The sequence below is a fragment of the Eufriesea mexicana genome, unplaced genomic scaffold (assembly GCF_001483705.2).
Source record: "Eufriesea mexicana isolate 0111107269 unplaced genomic scaffold, ASM148370v2 scaffold4744748280, whole genome shotgun sequence".
In the NCBI taxonomy this organism is placed as follows: Eukaryota; Metazoa; Arthropoda; class Insecta; order Hymenoptera; family Apidae; genus Eufriesea; species Eufriesea mexicana.
Window position 1 is genome coordinate 175,424 of NW_016907957.1, and position 22,771 is coordinate 198,194.

A 22,771-nucleotide genomic window follows, 5' to 3' on the forward strand; every position below is an offset into this window, starting at 1 on the left:
TCCGATCCCGACACCGATGATACCGATTACCGGATGCAACGTGATCGTTGCGTTTCGAGCAAACCACGTTGGTTACTCGAGTTACTCGGCTACTAACTAGGGGTACGGAAGAGTCGCAGGCACCATTTCTCGAGGGGAATCTAGCTCGAAGCGATCACGCTCGAGCCGGCTACTCTAAGCGAGTACGTTCTTTCGGTAATCTGTTCGACGAGGGAGAGGAGTTGGGGTTTGTTGGTATAGTGGAGCTTACCCTGACGCCGAATGCGGCGATCTTCAGTATGCACTCGACGGTGAACATCCCCGTGAAGCACATGTTCATGTACTTCAGCGTGTTCTTGTACGCGTCGCTTTGCCGATGGAACTGCAATGCATACACTGACAAACACACGGCCGAGAGAGACAGACAAACGGACGTACAAGCCTACCAACCCCCGCGTACCCCGACAACGAGCCACGCGGTGGAAACTGCGCCCCCTAGCCACCGCGTTTCCCTTTCTTCCGACGTCTCTCTTCGCGTGCAATTACGAAGCCGGAAGAGAGAGAGAGAGAGAGAGAGAGAAAGAGAGAGAGAGAGAGAGAGAGAGAGAGCAACCTTGTCGGAGAAAGAGAAAAGCTCTCCCCACGAGCCGTCGGTCGCGAGCCCCGTCCATCGACACGCTTCTCTACGCGACGAGCGCGTAATCCGGGTTCACCCTTGCACACAGGGTGCAGGGAAAATCGTTGCACGCGCTACCAAGGATCGAAGAGCTCCAAGTTTAGACCGGTGGTAAATTTAGCATCCCTGGGCTCGAGATATCTCGACGGCGATCGAAGCGTCGCGTATCGCTGGACGGTCCCGCCCCCCGCCCCCCCGACGCGACGCGGTGTTACAGATATATAAAAGACGTGTAAAATAGAGTGCGAAATCTGTAAGTTACACGGTGTATATATTTATATATACATATGCATGTACGTATAAATATATAGGTATATATAGCGAGACTTTGCAGTCGACGGAAAAAGGGAGACACATAGGTGTATAATATTAGCGTTAACCTAGATACGTGTATCTGTACGACCGCACAGGGTGTGTACGGTAACGGTGACATTAAAGAGATTGTTTCCTCTTTTATATCAGCCGAGTGAGAGGGACGGCTTTACAGAGTACTGTATCAAGTGTGGGGCTGGTGTGTGCACACGGCTATATAGGAGCCGGGCGTCGCGACGCCGCGACCTTCCCGTCTTCTATAACGGGACAACGTCGAAAAATTGCATCTCCGTATCGGTACGACTGATCGACCGCCTTTTCATCCGTCTTTTCATCCCTTCTTTTCATTCGCCGTTCGATCGACCGATCAATCGTACGCACATCGAGGGTTCGAACGACGATTAATCGCGCGCGACGCGACGACCAAGGGCACCCAGAGGATCCTTTCCTCTTCGATCGGATTTACGTTGCAACAAAGTCCGAATCATCGGTAGAGACAGCTGCGCATTCCTCTCGGTCGTCCGCGTCGGGAACAGTTCCTGGGTGGAGAGATACGAGAGAGAAAGAGAGAGAGAGAGAGAGAGAAAAAGAAAGAGAGAGAGAGAGAGAGCGAGAGAGAGAGAGAGAGTTTGGTGTCTGGAAGAGAGTAAGAGTGGTGATAAATCAGAGGAAGAGCGAATCGTAGTTGGGAAAAAAGAGAAACGACGAAGGGGGACGAAAAGAATGGGGAACCGAAAGGCGGGAAGAAGGCGAAGAGGAGGAAGCTAAAACGCGACGAAAAGAAAGAGAAGATGGAGGTTCGTAAAAAGGAAGGGGCGGAGGTCGTGTCGAGAATAATCTCTCCGCTCGAGGTACTATAAAACGTTTCCTCTTTCGTCTATTTAGTTTCGAGGAGCGGGGAAGAGGATGAAATCGTGCGGGCGTCCCGTGCAAGAAAAACGTGTCTCTGGTATGTCGAAACAAACGCACACATTCAGTGGACAGTTCTCGTGTTTGCCTCGCTCGACGGCACGACGAGGTCGAGTTGCTTTCGGTTGCGAGCAGCCAGCATGCGACACGCAATTTCAGCACGCGTGTGACGGACAAACGGACGTGACGTGCTGCGTTTACGTGTGTCGGGGGCGGTTCACGCGTGCCTCCGAACGAACGAGAGTGTCCGAGACGTGTCCTCTCTTCCCTCGATTTGCCGTCCAGATGGGGAAACTCGCGAGCTCGAGAATTCCACCATCGTCCCCGAACAGCCTCACCCCGTCTCGTCACTCCTTCGTCCCGACGCTCGTGTATCCGGTGTGCCACTCGTGTGCGCTTCATTCTCAAGACCATGTGCAGTATGATGTGCAAGGTGGACCGCTGACATAGTTTGCGGGTAGTTGTTCGTCAGGCAGTGGTTTCGACAACGAAAAGGTGAAACGGGGGAAAGAAAGGAAAAAAAAAAAAAAAACGGGGGAAAATAAAATACAGAGTAGAAAGAAAACTAGCGATGCTGTGTACACGATCGAACACTTGGCGTGGCTTCGACTTCCGGTAGCTGGGTACATACACGTATAACCACATCGCGTGGAACGACTCGACTAACCGAGTCGAGAAGCATGGCTGTACGGTGTCGCGTGCGTCCTTTGCAAACTTCTACGATCGCGTTGTTCGAGCGCTGCAAGAGCAGAGGGTGAATTCGCGAGTTCTTCGATCCAGCGTATCTCCGACCATCTGGAGAGCAAAAGCGCGTCGTTTCCTTGGAGACCTTTTGATTGGTCGACTCTCGCTGTTCGTTCCTCGAGTCTGGACCGAGACTCGGACACGATGGATCGTGTCAGCGACAGACGGACCCGGCGTCCAAGGAAAACAAAGAATACGGAGAGAGAATGAGAGAGAGAGAGAGAGAGATAAACGGTAGATAGGACGAGAGAGAAAGGGGGAGAGAGAGAAAGAGAGCGGTTAGACGAATTCGCGTGCACACCGGCTCTTGTACGCCGCAGCTTTTTCTCTCGTTCCTTCGAGCGTGTAGCTCTTTCTTCTATTCTCGTTGGTCTTTCATCGAATCAAGCCATTTGTACTTGTGCAGCGCTTCGAACCCCGCCACCAGTTCAAACATGGGCTTGTCGAGGCGTACGAGTCGAACGCACGTCGTGTGTGTGGCTGTGGGTGTGTGTGTGGTCGTGAAAACGCATCGATATTCGATATCGTTTTTCCACGCATCTTCCAGTACGTCTACTATCAAGACGAGGACACAGCAGCGGGCATGCAGTAAGACGAGGAGCGAGGAGCAGAAGAAAACCACTGGGAGTATACGAAGCGGTTACGGGACACGGGGTGATATCGGACGGAACGATAATCGAATGAAAAGAAGCGAAACGAAAGGCGAAGAGGTCGTGGACAGGGGGTGGAAAATAATATCGTCGAAAGCGAAATGAAACGTTCGATAAAGGCTAGAGGAGAAGACCGACGTGGTTGCGCAGGATTGAGCAGAGCGCGAGTGCCGCGAAATACTCGCTCGAGTTTTCACCGCTTTCGAATTCCGGCGCTCGAGAGAAAAAAAGAGAGAGAGAGAGAGAGAGAGAGAGAGGGAAACCGATTGGATCACTTGCTATTACAAGAGGTCGGTGTATCTGAAAAGCACCTACTTCTATAGAAGATCCAATCGGCTTTAGCCATTTGAACCGATTCCAAATTCAATGGACGACCGAAAGAGAGTGACGGAAAGAGAAAGATAGATAGATAGATAGATAGAGAGAGAGAGAGAAAGAGTGGTCTGCCGGAAGATGTCGAGGCACTCGCGCATGCCTGGCATGGAAATAAAAGTGTCTGGATTCTGGAACGAACGGGGAAGAGCATAGAATAAAAAGCATCGAGACACACGGTGAATCACGACTGTTCAACTAAAGTCTGCTCCGAATGGAATAGAAACGATGAAAGAAGGAGAGAAGAAAAGGAGCTTTCGGTTTGAGAGGGAGACACAAGAGTATTCAACACAGCTGTGTACACGTATCAATGGATACAAGGATGACAATTATACAGAGAACAATAAATAAATTGGCAGGCAAGAACAACAATGTCCTCGTACAGATATAACGTTATATCTTACAGTTGCTTCGAACTCTCCATTGTGCACGTTTGTCGATAACGACGAGTGATACACGTGCTAGGCTGCTTTTCGATTGGTTAAAATTGCCAAACGCGAGCAAGAGACTGTCGACGAAACGCGACAACGTCGAGTAGTATATACCGGGCAAGGAAACCGTGTCCCGTCCTCTCGAGGGTGGAGGACAGCACGAATCGTCGTATGTACACGGGTACGCGAATAGGATGCTCGCGTCTTCTTCGTCGGGCGCGTTATCAGGCGCGTTATCAGGCGCGTTATCAGGCGCGTAACGTCCACAAGAAAATCTGTTATTTCTCTCTTCGAGTCGTTCTCGGAGAGAAAGAGATAGAGGGGGGAGCAAACGAACGAATCGTTGACGCTTACCTTCATCATGAGCAGTACTGTGTTTAATACGATGAGACCCATGATAAAATATTCGAACGGCGTCGATACCACTATTCTCCAGATTTTGTACTTTATACTGTTTCGCTCTTTCGGCATGTACCTCTCCAGCGGGCGAGCTTGTATCGTGAAGTCTATGCAAGATTTCTGAAAGGAAGAAATCGGTTATGCGAATCGGTTAGCCGCCTTCTCCGTTGCTGCTCGCTCCCTACTCGTTTCGTTCTAGCCCAATTTGCGCTAGCGTTAAACAACCTACTAGCTTCTCGGTAGCGCGCGATCGATGCATCGGCCTAGTTAAAACTCCGCGACCAACCAACCTGATTTTTGTCGATTTCGCCATCTTGCAATTCGGCCTCCCCCTGCTCCTGGAAAGTGATGATAATCAAGGCCACGAAGATGTTGACGAAGAAGAATGGAAATACGATGAAGTAGACGATGTAGAAAATGGACATCTCTATACGAAAATTCTGAATGGGGCCCTTGTCCTCGTACGTGGCCGCCATCGAGTTCTGCAAGATCTGTGGCCAGCCCTCGCCAGTTTGCACCGCGAACAACGTCAGCATCGCGGCCATCACGTTGTCGTAGTGAAAAAACTGCGACTGCCATTCCCGTTTCTTTGTCTCTGGCAACAGGGCGCCCTCTTCGAAAACGAAATATTGACCCCTGCGACGGACAGATCGGAGAACAGAGCGAAAAGTAATTAGAATTCCATTTCCATCGATCGGATAGAGAAAAGAACGATCGTTACGATACACCGCATACCTCGGGCATCAGTTTAGCCGGCAAACAACGCGGAATTTCGATACTCACTGGCAATCCTGTTCCGTATATTTGCTCTCGTCGCTGCAGTGGAAAAACTTGCCGTTGAACAGCTGCACCGCGATCACAGCGAATATGAATTGGAACAATATATACACTATGAGAATGTTAATGACATTTTTAAGACTGTTCACCACGCAGTCGAAGACCGCCTTCAGCTTCGGCACTCTCTTGATCGTCTTCAACGGCCTGAGTACACGCAGCACTCTCAACGACTTGATCGTCGAGAGATTTTGTCCAGCCGAACTACCGGTCATGTCGAAGGCGAACGACACCGCGGCGCATATCACCACCACCGCGTCCATAATATTCCAAAACTCGCGCAGATACGAGCCCGGGTGTAGGATGATCCCGAGATCGATGATCTTTAGTATCATCTCGACGGTGAAGACACCGGTGAACGCGTAATCGAAGTAATTCAGAACCTCGTTCCTCGGCGAGTCCTCCCATACGGGATCTTCGGCAGCCAACGCGATACTCGACAGCGATATCACCACCATTATGAAGAAGTCGAAATACCTCAGGTTGACGACCCAATGGGCGGCTCTTCTTACGCTGCGATCATCCATCGAACACGTTTTATCCATCCGATCTCTATCTAGCGTGACAAACTCGATTGGCTACTTACGGATTCGTAGGGGACAGTATAAACATGGAGGAGTATGGCAGCATTGGTTTTGGTCCCGTGTCATCGTCTTCATCCTGCTTTTTCTCTTCTTCGGATGACTGTTTTCCACCTTTTCCGTCTTTGCTAAAATTCAAAGGTATCCGCGTTAGAACGCCAGGTCTATCGACGACGTCCAGGTACAAGGGAGCTAGGGAAAACTTACAAATTCTGGTTCGGACTCGGAGGGCGGATTTCTACCTTGGGCGCGCCACCGTCTTTAGGATTCTGCAAGGATTGGATCTCTTTCTCGAGCTCCTGTGCCTGCTTATGCTTGTCCTCTTCTTGCTCCTCGTCCTCGGCGGCGCTCAGCTCCTGTGCGTTTGCCAGATTGTCGACGGCGATAGCCAAGAACACGTTCAGCAGAGTGTAGTTGCCGAACAGCACCAACACGATGAAGTAGAGCGAGTAGATCATGCCCTTCTTGTGACCGCCTTGCGATTCTATACCCTGGTACATCACTTCGTTCCAATCTTCTCCGGTCAGGATCTGCGTGAGTCGATCGAATGGCAACCAATTGTCAAATAAATCGATATCTCATCCACGAATTGCATTACTATCTACTCCATCTAATAACCGCGATTCGAAGGAAAGGCCATATCCCGCGTACTCTTTTGCCTTCGAATAATCGTGGAGATCGACACAATCGGTAGAGGAATGAAAACTCGAGAGGAATGAAAAGTGAAACTTACTTGGAAGACAGTGAGCAGCGCGATGGGAAAGGTGTTGAAGTTGGTGGCCGGTGTGTCGTAATCGAAGTTGAACTGGCCGCCAAACAGCTGCATACCGAGCAGCGCGAATATGAGAATGAAGAGGAAGAGCAGGAAGAGCAGGGAGATGATGCTACGCATCGAGCTGAGCAGCGATATTACGAGGTTTCTCAGGCTCTTCCAGTATTTGGTGACCTTAAAAATTCGCAGGAGTCTAAGGGCACGTAGGACGGAGAGGCCGAAAGAGCCGGACTTCACCTCGGACCAGATCACTTCGAAGATCGATCCCGAGATGACCACGCAGTCGAAACGATTGAAGCTCGATTCGAAGTATGTGCGAGGACCGAGCGCGTACACCTTTATGAACATCTCCAACATGAACAGAGCCAGGAACACGAACTCCGCGAAGTCTGTCAACGTGAGAATGCGATTTTAGTAACTTTTAGTAAATTTTCGTACAAATGCTTTACAACGATTTACAAACGCTTTAGCGTATGAAATGACGTATACTCACAGAGGAAGTCGGTGAGCCATTGCGGTTGACCGTAATGCTCCACGGCTACGCAGACGGTGTTGAAGAACACGAGAACGATGACGAACCAGTAGAATTTTTGCGACTTTACAGACTTTCGTATCCAGTACCTGAATCTTCTCTCGGCCAGCCAGAACTGCTTGCAGGGTCCCTTTTCCTTCGTCGAGGAGGACCCAGAGAACCCTATAAAACGCAAGTCCAACGTTTCAGTCGCGATTCTCCCGCTGCACGTGCTTTGCATCTTTTCGATGCCAGTCGACCGATGCAATTTTTTCCCTTCTTTCTTTTTCTCGTTTTCTCTCTCGAACACTATCGACGAATATTTTCAATGAATTTACTCGCGAGATCGTGACGCGCCTCGTTACTGACGTACGAACTAACGCTTTCCCGATAATATTCTAACGCGGCACAGCAAATTATTATCCGGGAAATGAACGTTACGTCGATGGACGTCGAAAGTTTGCCGGTATTCGTTGTTTCGATATCGACTTTCGATTCCAAAGTTTCTTCCATGACTCTCGTTACCGATAGATTCCACAAAGTTCGACCGGAACATCCGTTTGTCTCTCCTTTTCTTTTTTCCCTCCATCGCCCGATTCGATCAGTTGGCATACACATACAGTAGACAGAGACACATCTATTCTAAGGAGTTACTCTAAGAAGCGTTTCTATCTATTCTGGACCGACGATGCGTGGAGCTAATCTACGACTAGACGATCGAACGCTACGATATAACACGAGTTCCTTCAGCGCTCTATCTCGTCAAACAGATTTCTCGCCGAACACTACTGACACGTAAATCGGTACTCCTCCACTGCTGGACGTACCTGGACCACGTGGGTACGCATTCGCCTGGGACATTCGCGATTCACGCGTTTATCGCAAGCGTATACACGGTCATCTTCGCGTGTTTGCGTTATGGTCAAATTCAATAGAGAAACAAACTCTACGATCCAGCGGTGTGGGGACGATGATCTCTTCCCCCAATGTTCTATCTTTTCTCTTATCAGTCTTTCGTCACCAGTCTCCTAAGACGACTTTCGATCTGCGAGGCCCTGGACAGTTCTGTCCTGACCATTCGCCCGTCGAATAAACATATGCACAGTTTCTCCACAGTTTTTCCACAGTTTACTATTCCTTGCATAATATCCCCTTTAACAGTTTGGTATACGTGCACCGACAAAGACCAATCGCGAATGCCCTCGGCCGATTAACCCTTTGCACTCTGAGCAATTTTTAATACGACCCACCAGCAACTCCGAGTCATTTTACCTTACCTTTTAGCATTTATAGTGCAATGTTTACCGATCAAGTAGCGTTTCATTTTTATCGGTTCTTTCGCCAAAGGTACACTGGCATAACATTTATCGGTAAATATATAGTAACACTGTGTTTTGCGAATTTTGTCTAACGATATTTTAAATTCTACGGAGTTACAGGCTATCTTACAATGTCGCCATAGCAGCGACAACAGAGTGCAAAGGGTTAATAAACACAGATAGATACAAGTATACGTAATCACACCAGCCAACAGAAGCAATTCCTAGAAAAAGAAGATAAAACGAACTGACGTCTCGTTTCGTCGCGGTGTGAGTTAATTTCCGACGCGGAATTTCGCAGCCGAAAATCGATCGGAGAGTCGATCCGTGACGCGCGATATACGCGATACTGGCAGCTCCGTTGCGTTTGCGTTTCTTCGTAATCGCGATAATTACGCTGCTTTTTCACCGGTGTATGCGTGTACGTACGTAAGTACTTTAACTACGTGACAATTACTCGGTCCGAATGCGGCAAGCACGCGCCGCGGCAAAATCGACTAAGCGTTCGCACAGCGTTCCTCGAGTCGCAGAAACGATCCCCGTGCGAGTTTATGGCGCGAGTGTTAGCTGATACTGACCGTTACGCGATCGTGATCGAATTCGTCTTTGCTACCCGTCTCGATTTGATTTCAGAGTGTTCTGTCGATGATTTCGTTTCATTTCGTTTCATTTCGTTTAAAGATGACGATTTCGACGCGCCAGGTGTGCACGCGCGGATTCGTGTACGCGTGTGTCCGCGAGCGTGTTGGTATGCGTGATACGTGTGACGTATAAGTAAAACGAAAGGACGATTGGAACGGAAAACACATGGAAAGAGATACGAAAAGAAGTTACGAATACAGCCTCGTTTACGTTGCTCTTTGCGAGTCGTGACACTGACGGTTGTAGTTACCTTTCAGTTTTTTCTTAGGCACTGAAACAAGAGGAGCATCTGATAGCGTGTGTTTAGAATGTTCGTCGCCGTGGTCGAGGGAATTAATGCGTCGCTGGACACATTATTAAAACAGAAATCAGAAGGATCAGTCGGATCGTCCCACGAGCAAGCTCTTCGACGATTATACACGCGGCCCGCTATTAGAATATTTGGAACAATTCTACGCCTCTTCGAGGATCCCTAGGACTTGGGTGTTCTTAGGACTTAGAACGGGCGACATATCTTTTCCATATCTCGCGTCTGCGCGTCGTTGCGTATTTTCGCTTTGTGGGGGTCCTCCCTCACGATTGTTCAAGTTGGTTTGTTGTGACAGGTATATGTTCGATGTACAGGTGGTACTAGAAGGGACGAGTTTCGTTCCGAGGCTGCTAGTGGACCCCATTGGTAAGGTTACCTAGCAGGCCCCCTGCTTTATACTTGTAGCGACCATCGATTCTCATCCTCGCCACCAGATGGATCCCAACTTTAAAGAGAAAAGAAGGAAAACCTCCGCTTCCTATACATATAACTTCCAGACCTTTCAATGGTATCCAATAGTATCCTACGAGTCCACTAGCAGGCCCAGGACGAGACGCGTCCCTTCCTTTTCCTTTTCCTTTCGTCCCTTCTAGCACCACCGCCACATCGAGGATACCTGCGACCGGTCGACATTCAACTACCATGGGGGAGTACCCCCTACATACTATTGGAAAGTTTGGAAGCTTTATATCCAGGAAGCGAAGGGTTTACCAAGGACTTGCGAGAAGATCCTCGGACCTCCTTGAACCTGGAATAATCCATCTAGCGGCGAAGGTGAGAATGACACCGCAACCACTTTAACCGATAAATATACGAAGGAATAGATCGTGATCCTTCTCTCGCCCGATTCGAACGGCGAGGGGGAGAAGCGTAAATGTTACTCGTGAGACCATCCGATCTTGATTTATTAACGCGTCGATTAGAATGCCGACGAAGGTGAATATGCAAAACGTGTGCCGATAGTAAGTAACGCCGAGGGAGATTTCGAAGTGAAACAGAAAGCGAGTCGATGTTTCGAACCAACGATCCACCCTCGTCCTCGCACGAACGGACGACGATCGTGGAAAGGAAAGATGGCGTGTAACGTTCGTTAATTCCATGAACTCGGTTTGACGAAGGAACGAGCGAACGATGGTCGTAACATGGACTCTCTCCGCCAAGGGGCACGATGAGAGATCCTCGGCCGAATGGGAGGGAGGAAAGGAGGTGGCAGGATAACGCGCGAGTAGGTGGTTAAACGGGAAAAATACGACTCACCGTCCTCCTGGTTGTCATCGCCTTCGTCTTCCTCCGTGTCCGTGCTTTTGCTCTTGCCGAGCTTTTTCTTCTTCGCCTCGGCTCGTTTTCTTCCTGCAAACAGACGTACGCTTTTTCCCTTTATCACCTCGCGCGTTCCAAGCTTCTCCGTTTCGGAGAAATTTGAAACGAGTCCTAGCCACGAACCTTCCAATATGTGCTTCTTCTCCTCTTCCGTGGTCCTTTCTTCCGCGAGTATTACCTCCTCTACAAACAACAACCAGACGTTTACTCCGTGCACGGAACAAGCGAGAAGGGTGACGAAAGCAAACTCGCTCGAGCGGGAGGGAAAGGATTCAAAAATAAAACGCCCTATCGTGAAACGATGCGTGAAATTACTGATCCAAAAAAAGGACAAAGTTACGAGAGTTTGGCCTAAGGAGACGTTAGCGGTAAAGGGTGCCCGATCGATAATCGGCGTACATAGCTGGCATGTTGATTTTCTAACCTGCTTTGCAGATCCAATTCAGATAACAGTACAGTTCATGCTCGAGCTGCCGCTGTCTTCGCAATTTCAGGAAGGACTGCCGGTTCTCCACCTTCTCTCTCTCCTTCGCAAACTCTCTACAAGCGTTATACAGATGATAAAGGGGTATTACGTGGGCGATAAGGGATCGCTTCTATATAAATACTCCTCTACCTTTTCCCCTTTTTCCTTTTCCTTTCACGCGCGATACTCTGGCAAATATCCCACTCGACGTACTCTCTATCTAGCGAGCATTTTCTACGCGAAGCGTTACGCGCAACGCGATATACGGAGCGTCGGAGGATAAATCAGAGGTTGTACTACTGGCGATACGCAGCGTGTCGCGCGCTACTCTGGCCGTTCTACTGCCACTGGCGCACTCGCCAGCGAGCGGATAGACTAGCGCGATAAACTTAAGGGTAAGATCGATCGTTTCGAAACCTGCTTGAGTGATCCATTTTAAGTAGGCACTGAACGCAGTCGTGAATAGACGTTTTCTCTTTGCTTTCTGATAAGCCGCCCGCCTCTCGACGCGTGTTCTTTCGTTCGAAAACTCCCTGACGAACAGAAAGAAAGGTAATCGGCCGTCCTTTTGCTCGAATCGCGAGCACCTGACCCGGCGATGGGTCGACGCACTCCGATCGACAAATCCGCCAGACCTCGTCGTCCGATTCGTTGCAATCTGGTCGTGACGAAACCACGAGATTCGACGACGCGAGCCTCGCGGATTTGTCAGCAATATCTCGCGTATCTCGATCGCAAACCGGAGGAGACAAAGTGTCGCAATGTGGGTACAAAAATGGCGCGAGAATCGAGAATAAAGATACTCACCCGCTCAGGACACCGAGAACTAAGTTCAGCATGAAGAATGAGCCAAGGACGATCAATGGTATAAAGTAAATCCAGTTGTACGTGCTGCCAAGAGCGCCGTTTGTCTGCAAATTTGACCAGAGCCACGTGAAGCCCGTGTGTTACGCGTGCGAGCGCGAGCCACCGATTCCACATAGCTGTTACTCGCGTCGATCGCGGATGATCGAGACCAAACATCATCGGCACGCGACATGTACAACATCTAGACACTTAAAGCGTCGCTCCCCGCTCCCTTCCCCCAATTTTTCACGTCGTTTCGCCTCGGCAATCGATCCCCTAGATCATCCGGATCATTCTTGATCTTTCGTTTCGAGAAACGGCACCGAAACTTGTCCCGTTCTTAGAATCCATCGAGTCGAAAGCCAAGCCACGCGCTCCGTGACTCGTTCGCTCATCGTGCAGGACTACCAACCACGAGTCGCGCACCTTGGCAGCCGGTAGATTCCGATAAGGGACATAGAAATATTTCCCGCGAATTCAACAGAGACTCCGCACGCAGTGCCGTTTCTCGTTCACGTGCTTCGACGCGTGTTACAAATTGGCGAAAACGAATAACTCCCATCGAACCGCGAAATCGAAGACATCGATCGTCGCGCGCGGATCGAAGAAATTCGAGAGATCCTAGGCTTGACTCGAAGTTCCTCGGGTTCCGGCAGCGCGGCGAACGAAGCTCGCAAAGACTGGAATTTTTGAAGAAAATAACATCGAGATTTGCAAAGAGGGCTGAAACTGACAGTGTTATACTGAGCAAGGTGAACATGTAGGTCAGTGTTAGCTGTAAAACATCCGCAAGCACTTCTCTTCGAGAAAGAAGCGAGACGTGACCGGGCAGACACAGAGATAAAGAAAGAGACAAATAAAGGAGGTTACACAGAGAGGGATGATCGACAGGGAGGAAGACAGTTACGGGGGATGGTCACATTTAGAGATTCGAACAGACGTGTCACAAAACAGCCGGACGATGGCAAGCGATCGAAGGAGGTATACGTATACATATTACGCAGAGACTGAGAGGACACAGAGAACGGGAGGGAAGATACGTACGAACGTTCGGTCGTTTGCCCTTGCTTGGAAAACGGGGTGTCGTTCGCGGACAGGTGACGAGGGTTTCGATAGAGAATCGGGTGGAAAAGGGGGCAGGAAGGGGTGACTGAACGGAACGCGAAGGAGGGAACCACGTGAACGCGAAGGAGATGGACGTATACGGAGAGCGTGTGTGTTTGTGAGAAAGAGAGGGAGAGAAAGAGAAACAGAGAGTTTTAACACTGAAGGACATATCTCTTGCTTTACCCAGTACAATATGGAAGTCCAGCCCTCCATAGTGATGCACTGGAAGACAGTGAGCATGGCGAATCCGATGTTGTCGAAGCTGGTGATGCCGTAGTTTGGTCCCTCCCAGTGATCCATGCACGTCGAGACGTCCGGGTTGCACACGTGGGCCCCGAATGGCGCCTCGGATTTGTTGTCCGTGTTACACGGGCTGGCCTGTTCGCCCTCCTTCACGATTTGATCTGCAACAGAGGGAACGTCAGACCGACGGCTTCCGTTCGGCAGCCAGGATCTCGAGTCTCCTTCGTTCGTTCTTTCCATCCGCCATCGGTGTTACGAATTACGAGTCTCGAACGAAAGAGAGGCGCTTCTCTCTCTAGCACCGCGACGAGGCATTTACTCACTGATATCCCTGATGCTGTAACACGTTTTATGCAGGGTTCCCGAATAAAATTCGAGGCCGATGATGGCGAATATCACGATGGCGAAGAGTACCAGCAGGCCGATCTGCAGAAGCGGCGCCATTGCCTTGATAATAGACTTGAGCACCACCTGGAGACCTGTTCGGAGAAAGATTCGACAGGAGTATAATTAGGCCCAACCACCGCGCCCTCCAAGCCATTCACGTGTCTTTTTACTCGACTCATTTCGCGTTTCTTATCCTCCTCGCTGCTCGTGGAAACGCGCGTCTCGTCGTTTCGCGTGCTTCAACGGCTCCCATTCGACGGAGCAAATCGCGCCAATGTATTCCCGATCGGGCAAAATCGGGTCTACCGTCGCGGCTAAACAATTGGGATACTTCGTTGTTGTCGTTTACGTGGACACAGCATACAACTTTCAAAAGATATATATCTATTTGGGTGGTGCTACGTAAACAAAATAATCGTTCTAACGTTGCAAGGCATCTACGTGTAGATATATATATATATAGATATAGAAATATATACTTGCAATAATATTAATACTACACCGATCTACGAGCTTTACACGCCGAATCGATGGTCGTCGGTTTGGCTCGTAATCGAATCTACGTAGCAGCTATCGACAAACGGAGACGTTTCGATCCAACGAATCCGAGTCGATCCACGAAGTATCCGAATTGCAGATTCAGCCTGGACCGAACGCGCGTTCCTCGAGCACCGAGCCTCGCGTTTCCGCGTTCGCTACGTTTCTATCTGCGATACGAAAAATTAGCTCGCTCCGTACACCGAACGGAATCGAATCTACTTCACTTTTCGTTCGATCGAACATCGGCCAACTTTGTCATGGCTCGGAAAATATCCGCGTCTCGGATCGCGAGGACGCTACTGGAGACTCGAACGCGCGTGATTTCAAAGAGAGAAAGAGAGAGAGAAAGAGAGAGAAAGAGAGAGAGATAGAGAGAGAGAGAGAGAGTGAGAAAAAAAATAGACAAAAATACGAGGTCGTTTCGTTCGATTCGGCAGAAACATTTTTCATGGCCGACTGTATTGAAACGCTACTCACTCGGTATGCCGGAGACAAGTTTGAGCGGTCGCAACACGCGTATCGCACGCAACGTGCGCAGATCCATATCCAGTTCTATGCCTTGCGAGAACGCCGTGATGAACCTGCCCCAAAACACACACACCCCGCCACACTTTACTACTTACTACTCTATTACACTAATACTCACGCTACTTAAGTACTTAAGCTACACAACTATGTGGTAACTAGCGTTCTATGACCTAACCGATGGGAGATGGGAGAATGTCTAATCGGGGGGTGAAGCTCGTCGGGAGCGATGCGTTTACGTCGCATCGTTTCTTCTCGATACGATACGAAATCAATTTTATTTCAGCATACACGTACACTCCATACCTACCATCGTCCAAGATCAGCCCTTTTCTAAACTAGGTCGTACCTCTACGGCAGGGGTAGTGGGGACGAATTTCTACGAGAGGCGACTTGAAACACGACCGGCGTCTCCACGTCGGGGCTATGCTCGAAATTGCGACCGGGTAAGCAAAGCCGTATTACGTACCAGCCGAATGAGACGATTCTCAAATCTGATTATGCTCCTTTCCACCGAAAATTCCCGGAGTTTGCCGCGGGTCAGAGAGCCGCCTCTGGCCCCCGGTCGCGCGATCGAAAACCGGGGATAAAGGACCCCGAGTTTCGTCCCCTCGATTCTCGCACACACACACCGGCGGATTAGCTTATCGAATCAGCGCATCGCTGGATTACCCTTTTTCTCGGGCTGTCGTCGCGGAAGGGCAGAAAACGGGTTTGAAAAGGAAATCGATTCGGCTTAATATCGAAAGCGCGCAGACGGGCCGACGGAATGGAGCAACTACGGCAAAGAGATTAACGTTTAACGATTTCTTTTCCCAAAAGGGTCCCGCGGCGTTCTGGATAGAGAGGGAATTCTTATTAAGTTACTCACGCGAGATTCTAATTCTAGATGCCGGTTGAATATAATCCTGCTAACTATAACTCTAGTTCCACGAAGATAATAAACGGTAACATCCATCGCGGTCGTTCAACCCCTTGGTATAAAGCCCGCCGTTGTCCTCTCCTCGATCGGTCACCAAACCGTCCGTGTATCGTTCCACGGATTCCACGTCTCGCGACGCTTTGTTAAAAATAACGGAATAAAAAATAGAAAATAAACGCGGCATATCGGCGCGTGAACGACCACGACGGATCGTCGTTGGCGTTAGCGTCCTAAATATAACTATGATTACGCGACATCTAAGATACGTCGCTCTATTCCAGATGTCTATGCAAATTAGAAAGCTGGACGGGACAGTTTTCCATACTGGACAGTTTGCATTCCCCGCAAAGTCTTCGTCAGCGTGGAAGAAAAATTGATTTCACGTTCGATAGATTGTTTCGTAATTAATTTAGCTTTTTTTCCTTTTTTCCGGTTTCTTTTCGCGAGAAAATTCCGAATTTTTCTTTCTTTTTTTTTCGTTTGCTTTTGCATACGCCAATGGGTGTACCGGAATGATCGCGGGAGAGGAGAATCTTCGAGTGGATCGAAAGGAGAGAGGATATCTCGGTCGGAGTCTAAAAGTCTGTAGGACTATATGACTCAGTCTCTCGAGGGTGTCTAAAGGTACCACTCTCTAGCAAACACGAGCTTGCTCGAATACGTTACTGTTCTAGAACACGTACCTATTTACCAACGTATAGTCAATTCTATCAATCAGTGACTGTGGCTAAAGATAGAGTTTGCTAAATATAGAGACACCTGCAGGCCAGTAGTTTCGTGTCTTTGTGTGCACTCGTGTGTATGCTCGTGCGTGCGTGTCCGTGTGTATGCGCGACAATTTTCACTTCTCCGATACGAAGAAAGGGAAGAAAAAAGAAAAAAAAAAAAGAAGAAGAAGAAGAAATAGAGAAAGAGAAAGAAAATCGTAGTCATCGTTTACGGAGGGAAATAAATTTTTCCCTTTTTCAAATATGGCGCCGGTTCTCTTCGCCGCGCGTCCGAGCGAAGTATTTTCTCGAAATTTTCGATACACCCGTACGTGACTGGCTACGTGAGCAGCGTACGAGCGAAAAACGCGAACGCGGTGTTAAAGATATCGCGGGAATGAAAATTCGCCACGCGTCCGGCAAGCTTTCCCCGCGTTCATGCGAATGGCCAAAGATTTTGCCAACGATTTCGACGCGGTTCGTGTAGTGTACGTATGCGTGTGTGCGTGTGTATAATTCGTCGACTTTGAAACTCTCTAAAAGTACGAATAACGTGTGCACAAAACTGAACATAACACGACAGTAGATAGAGCAAATAGTAACGCAATATAACACTAGCGACTAGTTCACGCAAGTTCTCTATAGAGACAGTAGAATGTAATAATACGTATAGATATGTATATATATATATATATATATATATATATATATATATATATATATATATATATATATATATAATGTATAAGACACTCGAATTACGCAAACCACGTGGACACAGAATATATAGATATTATGTTCAATTAATATCGATCATCAACTGCCAACGATCATCTAGCGTCAATCAACTGTTCTAATACACCCATAGCTTCTAAGTGGTGGTCAATCAACGATAAAAAACGGAACGCTTAAACGACGTGAAAACGTATTAAACGGGAGAACTAAATAAGGAAACTAAAAGGATAGAAACTAAGGCAAAGATTCGTAATAGAAAGACGAACTCATATATATATATAGGTGTCAAGTATACGCAGATATCGTAAGTTAGCTGATGCTGGTCTCGCTTGCCAGGACTAAACGTCGACCCAACGTGTCAACTAAAGCAAGAGAGACAGAGAAAGAAAGACATAGACAGATAGAGACAGAGAGTGACAGAGATAGAGACGGAAATAGAGATAGATAGACAGAGATAAGGAGAAAGAGATAGAGAGAGAAAGAAAGAGAGATAGAGAGAAAAAGTGAGAGAAAGAGAGAAAGAGAGAAAGAGTAATTGAAAGAAAAACTAAATGGTCGACGAAACTAAGTGTGTCTGGTTAATCAAGAAACGTTTAAAACTAAGGAGACTAGTCGAACGCACACAAACTGCCAGGAACAACGGGGGATTAGTTAGTTAGTTATCAATCTGCTGCTCGACTGTTCTCTGTTACTGCACTCTGTACTGTTACTTATGGCGTTTGTATCGTTTGCCGTTTCGCAGAACTGTGACTGACTCACTTGGAATTTTCGAAACCAGCTTTAGCGGTCTGAGGACCCTGAAGGAACGTAGCATACGCAGGTCGACGTCCACGTTTGTTTCGGCGAACACGGTCATCGACCTAATCCAAGGATTACTCTAGAATCTATCTGCTCGGCCGAAAAAAACCGATCGACGTGCGATCTCCTTAAATCTTAAATCTGTCCGGAGAAAGATCCTTTCGGCGGTCGTCGCCGCGTCGAGAACGCGATTTTCCCCTCTGCCCGTTCCGTCCGTGCCCCACGATCGACGATCGATCGATACGATCGTGCCGAAAATGGCCACGAGACGCGGCGAACGACAGGGAAAGGCTTTCTCCGTAAACGGGGCTCCTCGGGGCGAGCGTAATCGGGGGTGTGGGGAACAAGAGGTGGTCGTTTAGCGCGAAAATGATCGGCAAACGCGGTGGAAAGTCGATCAAAGCCTGACCAAAAGTATTCTCATTCTCCTCGTCCACCGGTCTTCCTCTCCGCGTGTCTGCCTCGCTCTGCGCATCGTTCCAAGAACGGAAATGCGCCGTGTGCATTTTCGTCGAATGACGGACAGAGAGAGAGAGCGAGAGGAAAAGCGAGAGAAAGAGCGAGAGAAAACGAGAGAAAGAAAACGCGTGGTTGGTTTACACGGAGGAGAAGAAGACGAGGGATGGAGAATGAAACGACGAGCGAGTTCTCGCGCGGTGAAAGAAAGTAACGAGAAAAATAGCGGGAAACGAAAGTACACATTGGGCAAGTGTGTAACTCGAGTGGATGAGTCGAATGCGAATTTCCACCGACGACACGGAGGACCACGCTTTCCCGAGTTCTCTCTCGGAGTTCTCTCTCCGGGCTCTGTTGTTCTAGATCTCGTGGAGATCGATCGAGTCGGCCGTTTCGGCAGAGACCCGGTAGACCGCGAGAAAGAGCGAAAGGCGAGGACCTCGCGTTTCTCGGAAGTTCCGGGGAGAACAAAAGGGGAGATTCGTTAGAGCGTAGAGAATAGAAAACGGTTCGCTCACCCGGTCACCACGACGAAGAAATCCATGATGTTCCAGATGTTGCGCAGATAGGAGCCACGGTGGAGGACGAAGCCAAGGGCGAGGATCTTGAGGCTCGCCTCGACGCAGAAGATCCCGAGGAAGTAGATTTCCGTGGCCTCGAGCTTCTGCGCGAGTATGGTTTTGTCCTGCTTCGGCAGGTGCTCCTCGAGGGCGAGGACCACGCAATTGGCGATGATGGTGAGCAGGACGGCGTACTCGAAGGGCGGCCACTCGATTATGAAGCGGGTATGCTTCCTGATACAGTTATCCTCCGACAGGATGAACAACGACGTGGTGCCCTTGCCGCCTCCCCCACCGCCACCCGCCCCTCCGCCCTGATCCCGGCCTGGCGCCATGTCCACCAGACCAGGTACCTGTTCGCAATTTCCTCCCCTTTAATCCACCCTCCTCTCCTCTTCTTCCCGCGCCGAGTGTCCCCTTGTCTCCGCGCTCTGCAAACCGCCGCGACACCGCGACACCGTGTCACTCGCTTCCAAATTTCTTCCTTTTCCCCTCTTCGTCGTCCTTTCGCCTTTCCCTCCTGCCACGTAACGCGCAAATTCTACGCCAACAGACAGCCGCGGGGAAATTGCATTTTTCCTCGCTGCCACGCGATACCTACCTCCGAGAACAGGGCGATCGCGAGTGACACGGCGAGTCGTGGAATCGTGGAATCGTGGAAAACGCGTTTGTGCCGATGTTTCTTACCTCCCCTCCAAAGCTAGTCCAGTCACCGAGACCACTCAGTCCGGCCAACCTCGGCCTTCTCCTGTACTGACTCGCGTATCCAGGGTCCCTTTGTGCCGCCTCTTGCGCTGCCAACCTGCAAAGCACGCAAGATGAAAGGTGTTAGCCGACGAGTGAAACTCAAAGCGGGTTATCGGGCACGCGTTTGCCACGGCATACACCGCCTCGCTACCGGGGAGGATACAATCGATTTCGCCGCGTGTCACCGCGACGAAACACGCGAACGGGCATACGCGATCGACGTGCCAGGTAAAGTCCCGGCGATTATAGGCTAGCGGAGAATCGAAACGGATTTTATCCGAGGAGAAGGTACGCGCCTACGAGGCAGGATGCCACGGTCCCGAAGCGTTTCGCGAGCGAGAGAGAGAGAGAGAGAGAGAGAGAGAGAGAGAGAGCTCGTTAATGGCCGACGCGAGCATATAACGTGCCGCTGGGGCTAATTAACTGCATTAGCCGAGACTTTTGCGACCAGGATCCTGCTACGTGCGTGGCTTCTCGTCGTAGGGAAGTGCAATCAAGGTAGCCGGTAATGCAATAACTCGCGACAAGGATACACTGCCAGGACATCCGTGCATTTCGTCGCGTGCTGCGTGCCTTGCAGCACGCGCTCGATACCTCGGGCCAAGAGCATCGCCGCCGCGAGATTGCATCCTATTCAGCCGGGCCTTGATTCTCTATTCAGCTGTGATCAGCGTTTTCGACTTTAAGAATTTCGAGCACGTTTACGGGCCAAAGACGGTCAGCCCGTTTCCACGTTAAGCCACGAGGAGAACGCTCGTCGTCGATATCGCGCGCCATCCGAATATCCCGATCAAAGATAGCTAGCCGATTCGAGGAACACCTCGAGAACGCCTGAAAATTTAACGAAACGATACGAGAAACGCGCGCCATTTCCCCTAGCAGTCAGAGTCTCTTCCACCCCTTTCAGTTCCAAAAAAGAAAAAGGTCCCTCGCCGAATTTGCACGAGAGAGTATATTCTCGATCGATCGTACTCGCATTCGGGATGTTCCTGGGAACCCTCTAAAGTGCTCCTCGAGTTCTTTCGAGAACGCCAGATGCCCTTCGTTCTATAACGAGAGTAATCGAATAATGCGCAATTTCTAATGGCACGGCCTGCTCTCCTCTCCGAATGGCGTCCCCGTTTCGCTACGGAAACGCCAATTTAACGTGCCACGTTAACGTCGCGATTTATTCAACCGCGTCCGCCCCGTCCACAAAGCATCTCTCCTTTCGCGCGTTACCTCCATTCAGTCTCCTCTATCGGACATCCTTATAAAATTCGCCACTCGGCGGGAACGTCGGAGCGGGTTGAATCGCGACGGCCTCGATATCCGCCGCGTGGAGACGTCGAAGACCCGTGCGGGATCGTCGATTCGAAACGAATCGTTTGCACGGATGCAACCGTTGCACAGTTAGATCAATGGACCATTGGACCGACGACCGCATTACGGACGGCGACTAGTCGCGACGACTAGAAACCGCTCGCGGACTGGCATCCGGCCCAAGTTTTTCGCGATCCGCAGTGACCTCGGCGTCTCCTCTCCGCTTCCGAGATCGACGCGCTCCCTCGATCTCGATCGGCACAGCCCCGTCCCGAAATCCTCGTCCCACGGTTCCTCCGCGAATAGCTCCACTCGCGCGAAGATTAATACCTCCTGCCCGACGCTTCCAATTGACTCGTCCGACGCGTCCCTTCGACCCGTGCCCGCCCTCCGATCCCTTTTCATCCTTTCTCCCCGGCAAATGTCAAGGTACGGGATTCCACCGAGCCTCTAATTTGTTTGGCTATCTTCGTATCAAAGATGTCGAAAGTACCGAAAGCAGGCGGGGAATTTCTTTCGCCTCCGAGGAAGGCCTCGTCCTTGGCTGCGCGCAAGCCACTGCGAATCCTTTGCACGTAATTCAAACGATCCTGTCGGCCAATTACCGGCGATTTAAGCCCATACGTCAGACGCGACACCGCGGTGTCGTCTGGTCTTTGCGACAGTCGTTACGTTTTAATTATCTCGCGATATTCCGGCAGTTATTTGAAGACAGGTAGCTGGAATTTTTCAAAGTCGTCGTCGCGAAAAGCGCGGTGCACGAGGAACCGACTAGACCCGCCAGATTACCCATCCGTTCACCTCTCTGGCTCGACTGAACGTCTCTGAATTATTAAAATCGAAGGAATAATTGATGGAGCGTGCCCGGTAACGGAAAGATCGATAGTACTCCCGAAAATGAGGCGGAAACTGCCTCCGACCGGCTCGACTGCGGAAGCACGAAGCGCATCGCTTAACGATACTCGCCTAGCCGCCTCGATGATTGTTATGCCAGCAACAGGTGCAACCTATCGCTGATTACGCACGGTCGCAGACTTTCGAAATTTAATCTCCCAGGACCTGGCCCGGTCGATCATCTCTGCCGGTCTCTTAAGGACAATCGAGCAGAACGCAGAACCCGAACGTCGACGAGTGATCGACGAGTGATCGACGAGTGATCGACGAGTGATCGACGAGTGCTCTACTCCGCAATGGAGATTCGTCAGCGAATACTCTGCGACCGATGACAGAGACGATCGTCGAGGTCACCCCTTGGTCCCTCCGCGAATTAGACAGAGCAACACCATACTCTGGAAGCGAGGAGAGGAAAATTAATTTCGCGTCGTCGAGCTAGAAATTCTAGGCAAAAGAGCGTGGCGAAGGTTAATCGCGATTCACGCGAGGCAACCACGTCCAAAAGGACTTTTTACGGGTTACCGAGTGACGATCCACGGCAACGAGATCCGTGCCAAACCCTCGTGTCGCCGGCCGTCCGTGTTTTTTATTCGCGGTAATTAATACGAGGGCTCTCTTCTTCTCCTCTCCACTCCCCTTTTCTCTACCCCCCTCTCTCTCTCTCTCTTTTTCTCTTTCTCTCTGCTTTCGTCTTTACGTTCGCGCACACTCGGCCGCGCGCGCGAGGTTCGTCGCGTGAATATTCGCCGTTCGATTCTTTCTTCGGGAGGGGGGC

General features: G+C 49.9%; 1 protein-coding gene across 1 annotated transcript in view; it reads right to left on the minus strand.

The window, feature by feature from the left end:
* cac (calcium voltage-gated channel subunit cacophony) overlaps positions 1-19,805 on the minus strand; it is a 41,439-nt gene extending 21,634 nt beyond the window's left edge. Inside the window, exons 1-17 of the mRNA XM_017900180.1 lie at positions 19,741-19,805; positions 19,012-19,406; positions 14,828-14,931; positions 13,747-13,902; positions 13,364-13,584; positions 12,035-12,138; positions 11,186-11,301; positions 10,885-10,944; positions 10,699-10,791; positions 7,153-7,353; positions 6,621-7,048; positions 6,095-6,417; positions 5,893-6,015; positions 5,256-5,819; positions 4,763-5,108; positions 4,428-4,592; positions 251-361 (exon numbers count right to left, since the gene is read on the minus strand). Of these exons, the coding sequence (XP_017755669.1) occupies positions 251-361; positions 4,428-4,592; positions 4,763-5,108; positions 5,256-5,819; positions 5,893-6,015; positions 6,095-6,417; positions 6,621-7,048; positions 7,153-7,353; positions 10,699-10,791; positions 10,885-10,944; positions 11,186-11,301; positions 12,035-12,138; positions 13,364-13,584; positions 13,747-13,902; positions 14,828-14,931; positions 19,012-19,388 (3,492 nt within the window). The 5' untranslated portion in view covers positions 19,389-19,406; positions 19,741-19,805. The remainder of the gene's footprint in view (positions 1-250; positions 362-4,427; positions 4,593-4,762; positions 5,109-5,255; positions 5,820-5,892; positions 6,016-6,094; positions 6,418-6,620; positions 7,049-7,152; positions 7,354-10,698; positions 10,792-10,884; positions 10,945-11,185; positions 11,302-12,034; positions 12,139-13,363; positions 13,585-13,746; positions 13,903-14,827; positions 14,932-19,011; positions 19,407-19,740) is intronic.
* Between the last annotated feature and the right edge of the window lie 2,966 nt (positions 19,806-22,771).